The 15,299-nt window shown below is 48.8% G+C and overlaps 1 protein-coding gene across 3 annotated transcripts in view; it reads right to left on the reverse strand.

Moving 5' to 3' along the window:
- Window positions 1-15,299, reverse strand: part of HPS1 (HPS1 biogenesis of lysosomal organelles complex 3 subunit 1) — an 88,573-nt gene that overhangs the window by 15,271 nt on the left and 58,003 nt on the right. For all 3 annotated transcript variants that reach the window (XM_088482756.1, XM_088482757.1, XM_088482758.1), the window contains 2 exons: window positions 13,845-13,910; window positions 12,811-12,955 (listed from right to left, as the gene is read on the reverse strand). In XM_088482756.1, coding sequence (XP_088338882.1) covers window positions 12,811-12,955; window positions 13,845-13,910 — 211 coding nt within the window. The remainder of the gene's footprint in view (window positions 1-12,810; window positions 12,956-13,844; window positions 13,911-15,299) is intronic.

Consider the following 15,299-nt stretch of genomic DNA (forward strand, 5'->3'; position numbering starts at 1 on the left):
TTTCAGCCTCCCAGGATGCACTAGGTCCCCCTCCTATACCCCGCCCCCGGGCCAAGGCACCTCAGTTAGTTACCAAGCCATAGGCCGGAGGAGGAGAAGGAAGAGAGAGAACAAAGATCTGGACACATACAAGAATCACATTCTCACCAGAGGGAGACGGAAAACCGGTGACCAGAGCAAAGCCCATCTGCAGCACAGGTGCGACAGGGCGGGAGTCCTGTGGAACCCTATGGACTTCGTAGAAATAGAGATAACAAGGGTAAGTTCTTACCATATCTCATATTTTCTACTTCAGGGTCCATAGGGTATCCACAGGATACCTTGGGGATGTCCCAAAGCAGTATCCTTTAAGGGTGGGGACGCTCCTGTGCAGAAAGGAGAATCCGCCGCCCGAAGGAAGCATCCTGAGAGGCGAAGGTGTCAAACCTGTAATACCTCACGAAGGTATGGACAGAAGACCACGTAGCAGCCTTGCAGATCTGAACTGCCGAGGCACCACGTCGAGCTGCCCACGAAGGACCCACAGACCTAGTGGAATGAGCCTTCAGAGAAGGAGGGACCGGTAGGCCTTCATGAAGATAAGCTTCAGAAATAGCCATATGGATCCAGGCTGCCAAAGTTTGCTTTGAAGCAGGCCAACCCTTTTTACGGAAGCCAAAGAGGACAAACAAAGCGTCCGACTTCCTAAACGAAGAAGTGCGGTCAACATAAGTCCTTAAGGCCCGCACAACATCCAATGAGGCCTCACCCACGGAAAGACCCGGTGAGTTAAAGGCCGGAACAACTATTTCCTCGTTAATATGAAACTGGGAAATAACTTTGGGAAGAAACTCGGGCCGAGTGCGGAGCACTGCCCTGTTCCCATAAAAAACCAAGAAAGGGGGTCTACAAGAAAGAGCCCCTAACTCAGAAACACGTCTGGCCGAAGCAATGGCCAGAAGGAAAACAGTCTTAGCTGTTAGCCATTTAAGATCCACTGAGCCCAGTGGTTCAAACGGCGGTCCTTGGAGAGCCCTCAGGACCACAGCCAAATCCCAAGGCGCCACAGGTGGAACAAAGGGCGGCTGAATGCGGAGAACACCCTGCATAAAGGTGCGCACATCCGGGATTGTAGCAATCCTACGGTGAAACCAGACAGATAGGGCCGAAACCTGTACCTTCAAAGAAGCAAGGCGAAGCCCATGATCTAGTCCCGCTTGCAGGAAGGCGAGAATCCGAGACAGACGAAACTCCCGCGGTGCATAACCTCTCGGTCGACACCACTGGAAGAACGTATGCCACACGCGATGGTATATCCTCGCGGAAGACGGTTTCCGAGCTCGTAACATGGTACGCACCACAGAGCTGGAAAACCCCCGGGACCTCAGCATGGCCGTCTCAACAGCCACGCCGTCAAAGACAGCCGAGTCAGGTCCGGGTGAAGGCAAGGACCCTGAGACAGAAGGTCCGGTCGTAGCGGCAACCGCAGAGGAATGTCCACGGACAGACCCTGAAGGTCTGAGAACCAGTGCCGTCTGGGCCACGCGGGAGCTATCAACAGGAGCGTCCCTCCTTCCTGTTTGAATTTCCGGATTACCCGTGGAAGAAGGGAGACCGGAGGGAACAGGTATGCGAACCGGAACGTCCACCGGACGGACAGAGCATCCACCAGAGACGCCCCTTTGTCTCTTGTGCGAGACCCGTACACCGGCAACTTGTTGTTGTGCCGGGACGCCATGAGGTCGATTTCTGGAAGACCCCACCTGTCCACCAGTAGTTGAAAAACGTCCGGGTGCAGGGACCATTCCCCCGGATGAACGTCCTGGCGACTTAGAAAGTCCGCCTCCCAATTGAGCACTCCCGGGATGAAGACCGCTGATATGGCCGGAAGATTGCGCTCCGCCCAAACCAGGATCCGAGAGACCTCTACGAGAGCCGCCCGACTGCGAGTTCCTCCTTGCCTGTTTATGTAGGCCACGGTGGTAGCGTTGTCCGACTGGACCTGCACCGGGCGACCCTGGAGAAACCGCTGTGCCTGCTGGAGAGCATTGAAGACCGCACGGAGTTCCAAGATATTTATTGGAAGCTCCGCTTCTGTCGGCGTCCACCTGCCCTGGAACAAGTGTGGACCCGAAACTGCTCCCCAGCCCCGAAGACTGGCGTCCGTTGTCAACAGGACCCAATTTGGAACCCAGAACGGACGTCCCTTGTTGAGGTGGGTCGTCTGTAACCACCACGTAAGGGACAGGCGAACCTCCTGGGTGAGCACAATCGTCTGGGACTTCAGAGACTGAGTCAGCCCGTTCCACTTGGACAGGATCAGGTGCTGCAGAGGTCTGAAGTGAAACTGGGCGTATTCCACCATGTCGAACACCGACACCATGGAGCCCAGTAACCTCATCGCCGAGTGTAAGGACACCCGGCGGCTGTGCAGACAACTGCGCACCCTTGACTGTAAAGCAGAGATCTTGTCCTCCGTCACGAAGATCCTTTGCTGTCCCGAGTCCAATAAGGCTCCAAGATGCAGAATCCTCCGAGACGGGATTAGAGTGGACTTCTGCCAGTTGATTAGCCAGCCGTGCCGTTGCAGCAGTGCAATGGTCAGGTCCAAGTGGCGTAACAGGAGCTCTGGAGATCCTGCCACCAATAACAGGTCGTCCAAATACGGCAACATGCGGACTCCCTGCAGCCGCAGAGAAGCCGCCATGACCGCCATCACCTTGGTGAAAACACGTGGTGCTGTTGCCAGGCCAAAAGGTAACGCCCGAAACTGGAAGTGGTCGCTGCTGATTGCAAACCTGAGGAACTGTTGATGGCGCCAAAGAATAGGGACATGCAGGTAAGCGTCCTGTATGTCCAATGACACCAAGTAGTCCCCAGGTTCCAGCGCCAGAATGATGGACCGTAGGGTCTCCATCCGAAACTTCGGGACCCGCAAAGACTTGTTGAGTGCTTTGAGGTTGAGTATCGGACGATATGACCCATTGGGTTTCTGTACCAAAAATAGATTTGAATAGAAACCCTGGCCCCTCTGTGAGAATGGAACCGCCACTATAACTCCAGCCTGGAGCATAGTGTGCAATACCTTCTGCAGCTCCGTAGCCTTGTTCCGGTCTGATGGGAGACCCGTGGTGAAGAAGCGAGCCGGGGGTCTGTGCCGGAAGGAGAGGGCGTATCCGTGGGAAACCACCTCCAGAACCCAAGTGTCTGTCGTAGTGGTCGACCAACACTGGGCGAACTGTAGCAGGCGGCCTCCCACCCTGGGATCCCCCAAAGGGAGGCCCGGACCGTCAGGCCGCAGGCTTGTCATCTGGCTTGGGGGCCGGACGTCTGGTACTCCATGCCTGCTTCCGGGGCTTGACCGATTTCTTAGGGCCAGCCTGTCGAGGAAACGACTGTGGTTTGGGCCTGCCCTGGGCCCTAGATGACCGAAAGGACGATGGTCCCGAACCAGAAGGAGCAGCGGCCGACGGGAGACAGGCAGATTTGGCTGCCGCCAGCGTGGCCACAATCTTATCCAGATCCGGACCGAAGAGAACTTCTCCGGTAAACGGCAACGCTTCCAGACCTTTCTTGGAATCTGCGTCCGCCTTCCAGGATCGCAGCCACAAGGTGCGACGAGCAGCTACCGCTGCTGAAGAAATTCTAGACACCAGAGTACTAATGTCTAGAGCCGCCTCGTTGATGTAGGTGGCCGAATCACGGAGATTGCCAATCAACTCCGCCTGATCGGCCGGACAGTCGGATTCAAAAGAAGCCTCTAATGAATCCGCCCAGCGCTCCATCGCTCTGGCAACCCAGCAAATGGCCATAGCCGGCCGTGCTGCCCCCCCTGCAAGGGAATAAGCGGACTTCAGGCAGATTTCTACCTTGCGGTCCGTAGCATCCTTAAGGGAGGACATGGATGGCATCGGCAATGTGGCACTACGGACAAGACGGGTCACGTGAGAATCCACCTGTGGAGGGGATTCCCACTTAGCAAAATAATTATCCGCGAACGGATAAGCCACCGCCAGGCGTCTCTGCGGCTGGTATCTTTTGCCAGGTTGTTTCCACGCCTCCTCTAAATGGTCCACCAACTGACCCGAAAGAGGAAAGACTGTGGCATCGCCCTTCACATCTTTGAAAAAGGCATACTTAGATTTAGCCGCTGGGGGAACTTCGTCCTCAATCACCAAGGCTGTGCGGACCGCCCGAATAAGTCCAGGAATATATACTTTGGACTTAGCATCAGCGTCCTTAGTATGGAGAGGTTCCTGATCGTAAGGATCTAGAATCTCCCCATCATCAGACGTCCCTTCGTCATCCTCATAAGGAGCGGACAGAGACGCCACCGGCCTTTTATGAGACCGCATCACAGACTCCCCTTGCAACACATCCGACAAGTGCTGTACAGAACTTGTCAGGGAGTTAACCCACGCTGGCTCCTGAGAACCCGGGAGCGGGGAAATAGGGAGACTGTGGGGTACCACCAATTGTCGTGGGAACCCCTGCATGGGTGACGACACCACAGACTGCTGGGACAAACCCATCGGAGTAAACGCGGGCTGCGGAGCTAACTGGCCCACTAAAGCTGTTAACGCCTGAGCGAAACAAGCCCAGGGCGGCTCCTGTACCGGTGCTGTAACCGTAATAGGCCGCGCCATGGACAAACACTGCCGGCAAAGGCCCTCCGCGCTACCCTCCCCCTCCGCTAACGGTACTTTGCACGTGGTACACTGTAGCCGGAGGGGAAAATCACTTTCAGACATGATGGCACCACGTATGTGACCTCTCTCACCAATTAAGTATTAAATAGGCGAGAGACCACCCTGCAGCACCGCACCGCAAGGGCTTTAGCAGAAAGAACAGGGACAGTAATAAAGCTGACAGTTTAGAGAAGAAAAGATTACAGGCAGCAGCGCTAGCACAGTCACATACAATGCAGAAAAATAACAATTCCTGCACTAACAGCGCTGATCACTCAACTACACAGACACAGGGCCTGGTAGGACACAGCGCTGCATACACAGACCTGACCACAGCGGAGGAGAGGTATGCGGGGGGACCCAGACCACGATGCTTCCGTCCAGCGCTTCCAGCAGCGTTCACCATGCGTTCTGGAGAAGATGGCCGCCGAGGAGCAGAGAGGAGGCTGGCCTGGGGGAGGAGCGCTGCCACAGGACCAGTCGGCAGCATGCAGAGAGGGCTGTGTGCAGCGGGGGAGGCGCCGGCTGTGAGACAGGGAAGGCGCGCTCCCCTGGCATGCATTTAACCCCTGGGACGCCGCAGCGCTACCGCTCTGCTGCGGTCCGCTGTCCCAGGGGGTAGTGGAAGCGCAGGTTGGTCGCCTGGCTCCACGCTGCAGCCAGTCCCCAGGGAGCCCCCTGCCTGGGGACTTAGGACCATGTGATCAGCGGGGACCCACCGCGGGACCCCGCTGCTTACCTCTGTCCCCCTTGAATCCGGCCATGGTCCGGAGCATCTGGGGTCACCGCTAGCTGTGACCCCAGACGCCCACCAGCATCCCCGGATCAGTACCGGCGTTCTGGTACCGGCGGGGTGTAGGGAAGACAGCATGGACGTCAGGACTGACTGTCCATGCTGTTCATCCAGATGTGCAGCCACAGCTGCATGAAGAATAAGCTTCAGGGGCTCTTCTAGCCCCCACTCCAACAGGTGCACCCGACTCCGGCCGGGCACCAAACTAAACTGAGGTGCCTTGGCCCGGGGGCGGGGTATAGGAGGGGGACCTAGTGCATCCTGGGAGGCTGAAAGCTTAACTCTTTGGTGCCCTGCGACTGACGTCACACCTATACCCCAAGGTATCCTGTGGATACCCTATGGACCCTGAAGTAGAAAGTATAGTACTGTATGACAAAGGCCAGAAAAAGCACAAAAAATAAGTGTCTGTCACTTGACAGCATTGTAGTCAATGTCACCCGCGATGTTGTACAGTTGGACTCTGCGTATCAGAAAACAAATATATAACAGAACAGACAGAACTGTGAGCAGTCTATATACATTTAGTTGGGCTTGGTAGTAAATATTTTATGTACAGCACTCCCCATAGTGTCTGCAATAACAGGAGGAAGCAAAATTTAATCACACTTCAAAATCATACATGTAGCAGAGATAAATCCGTGTAAGCACCCACAGTCATATCCTGTAGGAGTGAGTGGTATAAAGCTACACAATCAGATAACAGCTTGTACAATATCGCTATCTGCTTTTCCTCAGTGCAGAAATCGTGTCATCGCAGGTAGAGTAAAATAGGAGAACATTAATTTCTCCCTGATAAGCTTATATCAGAACCCAGAAAGTACACGGCACAACCACACGATAACTAGAGATTTACCTAATTGCTGGCATTCTACAATAGTGTCTAGTTACACTCCGAAGCCGAGAAGCTGCAACAAAGTATATAATGCATGAAGGGGTGTTAGGAGGACCTTGGTGCACTACAAACTTCATCATGTCCTATGTACAGTAATGGTAACACGTGTTTCACATAAATTTTACTTTTTAAGGCGCCTAAGTAAAAGAATAGGTGGTAAGAGTTGCATTTAGCATGCAGAAGTTAAAGAACTTCATTATGTAATAGGGCAATACAATACTAAAAAATAGGGACAATGCTAAAAAATAGGGACATTTTCAGGAGCAAAACTTCAGTAACCAACCAATGGTGTGCCTGAAAATTTGGGGGCAGCCGGCCTCTATGCATTGATATTATATGTAACTTACAGTACACTAATGGTCATGGTATGCAATTTAACAAGCAATATTGAAAACAAATAGCCCCTCCCACAATCAGCATAACCACACCCACATCTGCCCAAACTCCATCTACATCATCATGAGGCCCGTCCCCTTTCAGGGTCCACGAATCACTGTAATCCCGCCAATTTAGGGATTGTTGGAAAGCATGGATGCAAGGCACGCTCTGAATGAGGGCCGGCCTCCATGAAAATGGAGCGTCCTCCTGGACGCTCGTATAGCTGTGGGTCACCACCCACAGGCTATACGAGCGTGCAGTTTGATGGCCGCGATGGTCTTGACCATCGCGACCATCGAAACTGCGAGCCGGAGCCTGCGGTTGAGGTTTTCAACCGCAAGCTCCGGAGTGATTTTGGCTCTATCAGAGCCAAAATCACTCCCACTGACATCACTAGTGATGTCAGTGGGCCGGCTTCTGACGGGAGGCGTTCCCGTGGGAACGCCCCCGTCAGGGAGGCACGCCTACCAAAGGGGGCGTGCTGTCAATCAACATCGACAGCACGCCCCCTTTGATCAGACACAACGAGCGAAGGACTTTCCTTCGCTCGTCGCGTCTGGCGCATGCGCACGACGGAGCTCCCTCCGTCGTGCGCATGCTCAGTCCAGAACATCGACCCACTTGCGAGCGGACAGCCGCTCGCGAGTGGGTCTGAATCAGGCCCTAAATCAGCTGCTTTATAGAATTATATTATCAAAATAGATGAATTGGCGCAAGAAGAAAACATCATATAAAGCCAGAATAGTTTAAATACTAGGAGGGTTTCCATACAGTTATAAAATCTATGCACTTACAATTGTGCTAAATCAAGCAGACAGGCACTTTCACAGTCCCCAAAGACAGTCTCTTTAGGTAACTAGCCTTATGTTCTTATCTCCTTAAGAGAGACGTAAGGAGCAAATAGGGTTAAAGTTGCCAAAAGGATACATGAAAAGGGGCAGACTAGATGGGCCAAGTGGTTCTTATCTGCTGTCAAATTCTATGTTTCTATGTTGGATGCAGGACAGAATTGTGCAACATCAAAAAGGGATTGCCAATGTACAGATGTTGTTATGCTGGCCACACACAGCGCGATATTTTCCCCGATCTGGCTGATTCCGACACATTGGAACGACAGATCATGTAAAATATGGCCAAATCGTGAGTAAATCGTGAGTCCCCACTCACGATCACGATGTGATGCGCGTCCCCGCTGGTCGCACATCGCATCGTGCTGTAGGGCAGATCTGACAATCTAGGAGGCGATGCACTGTGATAGTCTGGATGCAGGAGAGATCGTATGATGATTGGACACCAAATCGTGTGCAGAGCTGCCGGGGAGAGTTTCAAGGGAAATCGTACACATCGGCTGATCGTGTGCACATCACCATGTGTGTTTCCAGCTTTAGAGTCTGCACAGAGTCTCGCATCCAGCGAAGAGGACAAGATACCTAAGGAGGTGTAGATGTAAGCCTATGGATTTTATAGATCCAAAATCTTTGTACATCACATTCATTCACTGTGGTATAAAATACACAGATTTTTTATTTATTTACAAACTACAGGAATAATACTAATAATTCAATGCATTTTTATTTTCTCTGAAACATTGTTTTCTTTTCATTATAAGTGTTCGGTTATTAGTCAGATTTTTGTTTTTCTACAATTTTAGTAGCTCTTCAGGAGGTTTCATTTTTCTAAAGTAGCTCACACCTCAATTAACGTTGGAGACCACTGACCTAGCACAGAGGTTCCCAAACTTTTTTGAATCACTGCACCCTAGAGTATCAGCATTGTTTTCCCTAAGTCAAACGTTCGTTAATGAGAAATTCAGAAAAAAATATAGTAAAGTGAAGTAAATTGTGCTTAACCGTCATCCTCAGGGTCAGTAATGTGGTGATGGACAGGTTTGCGCTTCTGTTTGTCCACATATTTACATTACGTTGACCATAAATAATGTGATTTGGTGCTGGACCACCAACCTGAGGCACCCCCTGCAGGTGTCCCGAGGCACCCCAGGGTGCCACGGTGCATAGTTTGGGAACCACTGATCTAGCGCCTTGTGAGTGGTAGGTTGTATAGTGACCGCTCCAACATACTTTATTTATTTTATTTATTAACAGTTTCTTATATAGGGCAGCATATTCCGTTGCGCTTTACAATTGTAAGCATTAATAGAACAAAACTGGATAATAACAGACAGATATATAGGTAGGAAGGCCCTGCTCGCAAGCTTACAATCTATAGGGAAACAGGCATTGATGCACAAGGATAGGTGCTATATATTGCCTTTTGGTCCAGCCAGAATGCACAGTTTTTTGGTTGGCTGCATGATCCAGTCACACAGGAATGTCGACCAAATGTCATGAGGATGTGAGAGAAAGACGATGTGTGAGATTGTGTGTGGACTGTAAGAGGGGATGTAATTAGATATGGAAGCTATGAAGGTTATGTGGGAGGTTCTGGAATCTGATAAGCTTGCTTGAAGAGGTGAGTTTTCAGGGAATGCTTGAGGGATTGGATACTAGAGGAAAGTCTTATTGTGCGAGGTAGGTTATTCCATAGAGTGGGTGCAGCGCGAAGAAAGTCCTGTAACCATGAATGGGAGCAAGTAATGCATGGGGATGAGAGACGCAGATCTTGTGCTGAGCGGAGAGGTCAGGTTGGGAGATATTTTGAGATGAGTGAAGAGATGTATGTTGGTGTGGTTTGGTTAATAGCCTTATGTGTAAGTGAAAGTATTTTGTATTGAATACGGTAGAAAACCGGCAACCAATGGAGAGACTGACAGAGCGGGGCAGCAGAAGAAGAACATTTCGCAAGGAAGATAAGCCTTGCAGCTGCATTCATAATGGATTGTAATGGTGACAGCCTGTTTTTGGGAAGACCAGTAAGGAGGCTATTGCAATAGTCAATGCGGGAAATAATAAGTGCATGGATTAGAGTTTTTGCTGTATCTTGTGTGAGATATGGTCGAATTTTGGATATGTTTTTTAAATGTATATAACATGATTTTGAGACAGATTGAATGTGGGGAACAAAGGACAGTTCAGAGTCAAGGATGATAGAGAGATCAGGTTGGTAACTGTTATTGGCTTGTGGAAATATAATTAATTCTGTTTTAGAAATATTAAGTTTCAGGTGGCGAGATGACATCCAAGATGAAATGGCAGATAGACATTTAGTGACACGGACCAATACAGATGGAGATAAATCTGGAGAGGATAGGTAGATTTGAGTATCATCCGCATACAGATGGTACTGAAATCCAAAAGAGCGGATTAGTTTGCCAAGAGAGGTGGTATAGATTGAGAATAGTAAAGGACCCAAGACAGAGCCTTGCAGTGCTCCAACTGATAGAGGTAGCGAAGAGGAGGCAGATTCAGAAAAACGAACAGTAAAAGAGCGATCAGATAGGTAGGAAGAAAACCAAGAAAGAGCTGTGGGCCTGATTCAGAGCCGAACGCTCTGACCAGAGCGCTCGCTCTGAATCAGTGCCCTCCTCCATGAAAATGGAGCGGCCTCCCACAGCATATGCGAGCGTCTATGATGATGGTCGCTATGGTCTTGACCATCGGGCTTGCGACGGAGACCCTGCGGTAGGGTCTCGCTGCCGCAAGCCCTGGAGTGATTTTGGCTCTATCAGACGGCTTCAGACGGTAGGCGTCCCCATGGGAACGACTCCGTCTGGCAGGCACGCCCCCGGCACGCCCACCAAAGGGGGCGTGCTGTCAATCAACAGCGACAGCACGCCCCCTTTGGTGCGAGACCCGGAGCGATGGAGAGCCCGTCGCTCGCCGGGTCTCGCGCATGCGCACGACGGAGCTCCCTCCGTCGTGTGCATGCGCAGTGGGGGAACATCGACCCGCTTGCGAGCGTCCTGCGCTCGCGAGCGGGTCTGAATGATCCCCTGTGTCCTTAAGACCTAGGGATTGCAGTGTTTGTATGAGAAGAGAGTGGTCAAAAGTGTCAAAAGCAGCAGAGAGATCTAGTAGAATTAGGAGGGAGTAATGACCTTTAGCCTTGGCAATGACAAGATCATTTACTACCTTACCATAATAATATTGCGGCAATATTACGCAGTCATGGACGTCTTTTTGCATTCCTTTATTGACATTTCTACTTGGACTATGCATGGAAGGAGATTGCCATTTGCTTTTTAAAAGGAACAGCTGTGGAGGTGTTTGTATTTCATTATGTTTTACATGGAAAATTTAACATTTGCATTTATTAGTATTGGTCAAGATAACATCATCTTGTGTAAATAACATTTCATTACATTAATTTATTGTGTACAAACGGGGTAATGCTCTCACATTTACTGCCAGCACAGAGCAGCCACATGTCTACGCTAGGGGTACACACCCGACGCATTACTACTGGCGCACAACTGGTGCAGACACGACTAATATTAAGCAGACACATCTTGAAAAAGCAGCCGACACAAATAATACAGGAAAGTATAGATTTTTGCTTTATGTTTTTCCTATGTACATTCTGTGCGCAAACGCGTCCCAACTGTAAATCACAATATTTTTCCTCCATTTTCTACCTTACAGACTGTATCGGAAGAGAATAAATAGTATATATGCGCCCGTTGCCATTAGTTAAATGCGGATGTATGGTGCAGATATAGAATAGCAGCCATTCTTCAGTGTCTAATAACACGCTTCATATATGTTGTTATAAGGAGCTATGCAATGTTAATGGTTATATTTATATTGACTTTTAATGATCAATATTTTACATTTTTATCCCTCCTATAAATGCTCACTGTCATTCTATGACCCAAGCTGCATATAGCGTATCCACATTTATGTTTTTTCTGTATACATCATAACGTAAGTGTAATTATTTATCTATACCATCTAATTTCCCGTTTACTGCCGAGGAACGAGCTGGCTACCACATCAATTCCTAATCGTGGAAGTCCCGATACAGAACAGATAAAAAATGGCCTTTGCAAAGAATGCACAAATAACATTAAACACAACTAAGCAGGTGGCAGAAATATAATAATATAAATAAGAGCCTCAAAACCGGTAGTCTCTCTAGAACTAGTGTCTCTTGGTCACAGACTAAAGTACGAAAGTACAGATGAGTCTGGTGAATGCAGGCTGATGGTATATTATATTATATCCGGTATAAAGATCATCCAGAAAAGTTCCCTCTGGTGTAGAATACAGTGGATAGGATGGAGAAAAATCCTAATTTCAGCCAAGTCGTCTATAAACGTTACCCTATTCAGTGGCTCGCTCTTCCTCTCTAGCTGCAATACCCCCAACCTCACCACCTCCTGACATAGCACCTAAAGGCGCCAGCAATTACTATCCCACTAGAATTAGGAGTCGGAAATAGAGTAAAATGTTTTATTGATGGTAAACAAAAACTAAAAATTTACTTAGTTGATGCACTTTAAAGAACTAGGGGTAAAAAAAAAAAAAAAAAAATTTAAAAAATTATTGAAATACTTTATACCAGTGGTTCCCAAACTGGTGGCTGTTGCAATCTGGGACAGGGCACTTGCAGGGGAAGTAAAATAATTTACGGTCATTGTGATAGGCAAAACTAGGGCCTGGAAGTTGCCAATACTGAAATATGTGGACAAAAAGAAGCACAGCCCTGTCCACCACCTGTAACTGACCCTAAGGACAATTTACTTAATTTAATATTTGTCTCTGAATTTCTCAGATCAGAAAAGTTTGGCCTAGGGTCGCCGTGAAACAAATGCCAATACTCTAGGGCGCTGTGGTTTAGGAAAGTTTGGGAACCACTGAGTTATACAATGATCTTGCTACAAAATGTGTATACAGTATGGCGTTTTTGAATGTACCAACTTATTTATATGCTGTTTTTTGTTTGTATTAAATTTTTCAGAGGGAATAAAAAGACAACAGAAGATTTTCGGCATTTGTCTTTCTTCCCAGCCCCCATACATCACTAATGCCTCTGACCTCGGGACATGTACATGCTGTTAGACTATTGAAAACTCCTCCGTTACCCTTTGTCAAGCTGTTTTCTTTAAAGATCTGCAGACTCATCTGCTGGTGGCGCTGACTAAGCACATTAGACACGCTAAATGCTCTAACAGAAAATACCTTGTTTTTTATGAAATTTGCCAATAGGCTGTTCCCGAGCTCAGTAGTGGATTTATCCATAATGTTTATGGAAGGGGCCATCATTTGTCCTGCAGTCCGGTCCACATAAATAAAATGCACCAGCCCCGGGAAATCTTCCAAATAAGTGAACGTGCGGGTTAAGGAAAATAATTGCAGTTTGTATATGATAAAAAGATTCACTTTCACACATGAACAATCTTAACACTTTGTGATCTTTACCTGTTTATCTAGCGCCTTAGTGTTCATTCTAGAACACTGCAGCTGTCACAACCCGTGCAGTTCCTCTTTCCTGCCTGGGGTGTCGCTCTCTGCTCTGGTGCTTCTAGCACACTCTGGTCTGCATCTCAGAAGGTTTGTTGCATTAGCTGAGTGAGCTAGAAGCACCGTAGCAGAGAGCGACACCCCAGGCAGGAAAGAGGAACTGCATGGATTTGCGACAGGTGAAGATGGGGATGTCGGCATGGAGTTTAAACAATACTTGGGGAAAGGTTGCATGTATATTCAAAATCACAATTAAACTGAATACAAATGTACAGTACCCATCAGTGGCAGATTTTAACATACGGTAAAATCCGCCACCCCCAGTGACTGCCTGGCAGTGGCTTCCCATTGGAAGTGCTTTCTGCCAATCACATGCCAGACAGGTAGTGACAGGGGGAGGTGTTTTCTTCCCCTGGGATGTAATAGCAGAAAGCGTCCCCATGCTATCATGGCAGCAATAGGACATGTATTTTGCCAATCTCCAGAGAAATGGGCGATCATGTGTGCCACAGCTAAAATAAGAACTCCAGACTTTGTTCTTTCTTCATAGAGGAGACGGCAGGTGAGTTCTGTGCTGACACAGCCCTGTGTGGATGACAGCAGCCACCTAGTGTTCGCCGTGAGAAGTTCAGGGAACAGCTCTGAATGTGAAAACAACCCCCGGCCATTCTCACAAACGTAACAAATGAAATCCTATGTTCTCCTTTCCTGCTGCAAGGAAATGTCAGGCTGTTACAGCCACAAAAGGATATGTCACCATAGTGACGTTTCTTTTACTCTTCACCAGCAGAAACTCCTTCCAGTCCACCAACTTCTCCCTGGAAATGAAAATAAATAAATTCTCCCATCTCCCGCACGCCCCCTTCCCAACTCTTGTTAAATCTCATAACCATCCATTCAAACATCTTATCAGCCAGGAGGAGGCTTTACATCTTATCTCCGGCTGCACAGGCTTCTGCCCTTATATGAGCGCTGCTAGGTCTCCCTCTATGATACATTGCACCCAGCATCCCGATTCCTCCCCACCACTTCCAGCAGTCTGTCATGTAGATGGGGGGGCGACAGATAAACCGTGATGGAGCACCAGATACATTGTGTATCACAGCAATATTCCGTCCAAGCGCCACACATCTCACAGGCCTTTACAATCCTGCTTAAAAGGGGATCTCCGGTCTACATTTCATATTAGTAATGCCCCCTGCCCCCTCCTAAACAGTCACTAATAGCCATTGCTCTGGTTCTCTCTTACCCTGGAGAGGCCCAGACAGCTCCACAGAGGATAGGCAAAGGCCCCGGCTATGTACAGTATGAGTGTCGGGGCTGGTGGGGGGTCCTCGGAAGGGAGGGGTGGTAAATAAAAATGATAATTTAAAGAGGAGACACTTATCAAAGGGCACACTTCTATATACATAGGGGAGAGAGCATCCATCTCTCCCAGATTATGGGGTCTATGTACTAAGCCTTGGAGAGAGATAAAGTGGATGTAGATAAAGTACCAACCAATCAGCTCCTGTCACTGTTTGAAAAATGACAGGAGCTGATTGGTTGGAACTTTATCTCCGTCCACTTTGCACTAAGCCTTGTAGAGGGAAAAAGTGGCTGCAGATAAAGTACCGACCAATCAGCTCCTGTCATTTTTCAAATACAGTGTCAGGAGCTAATTGGTTGGTACTTTAACTCCATCCAAGAACCCAAAACATATTACTCTTAACATGTTCCATATTTGTCTTAATGTGTCCTTGCTAGACTTAGTTCCAGGCATGTTCTGTATCGAACCGCTACAATATAAAAACATTGCTCCTGTTTCTCACCAGAAATAAAGATAAATCTAGTGTTGTGTTGCTAGTGTATATCATTATGTGCAAACACCAAACAGCAGCAGCCAATTACAGTCAGGTACTGTATCTGCTTTTACACATGGTCACCCTGCTTTATAGCGGGATGGGAACAGGATCCCGGCGGTCAGAATCCAGGCGCGTGCATCCCGACAGGCAGGCCCGCTAAGAGCCGCGCTGGGCCCAGGCAAAAGGGGCGTGGCATAATTGCGGAGGTGTGGTCACACCCCCTTAGGTTAAAAAAATAAAAAGATTTGCAGCGCCGCTCAAGCTGGCGAGGGGGTCGCTGTGAGCCCCCTCAGCCTGGCGCATAACCAGTGAGGGGCGCGATCAGCTTGAACGCTCACCCCACAGGCATAGGAGACTGCTGTG

Source organism: Taudactylus pleione, unplaced genomic scaffold, assembly GCF_031769625.1.
Source record: "Taudactylus pleione unplaced genomic scaffold, aTauple2 ptg000292l, whole genome shotgun sequence".
In the NCBI taxonomy this organism is placed as follows: domain Eukaryota; kingdom Metazoa; phylum Chordata; class Amphibia; order Anura; family Myobatrachidae; genus Taudactylus; species Taudactylus pleione.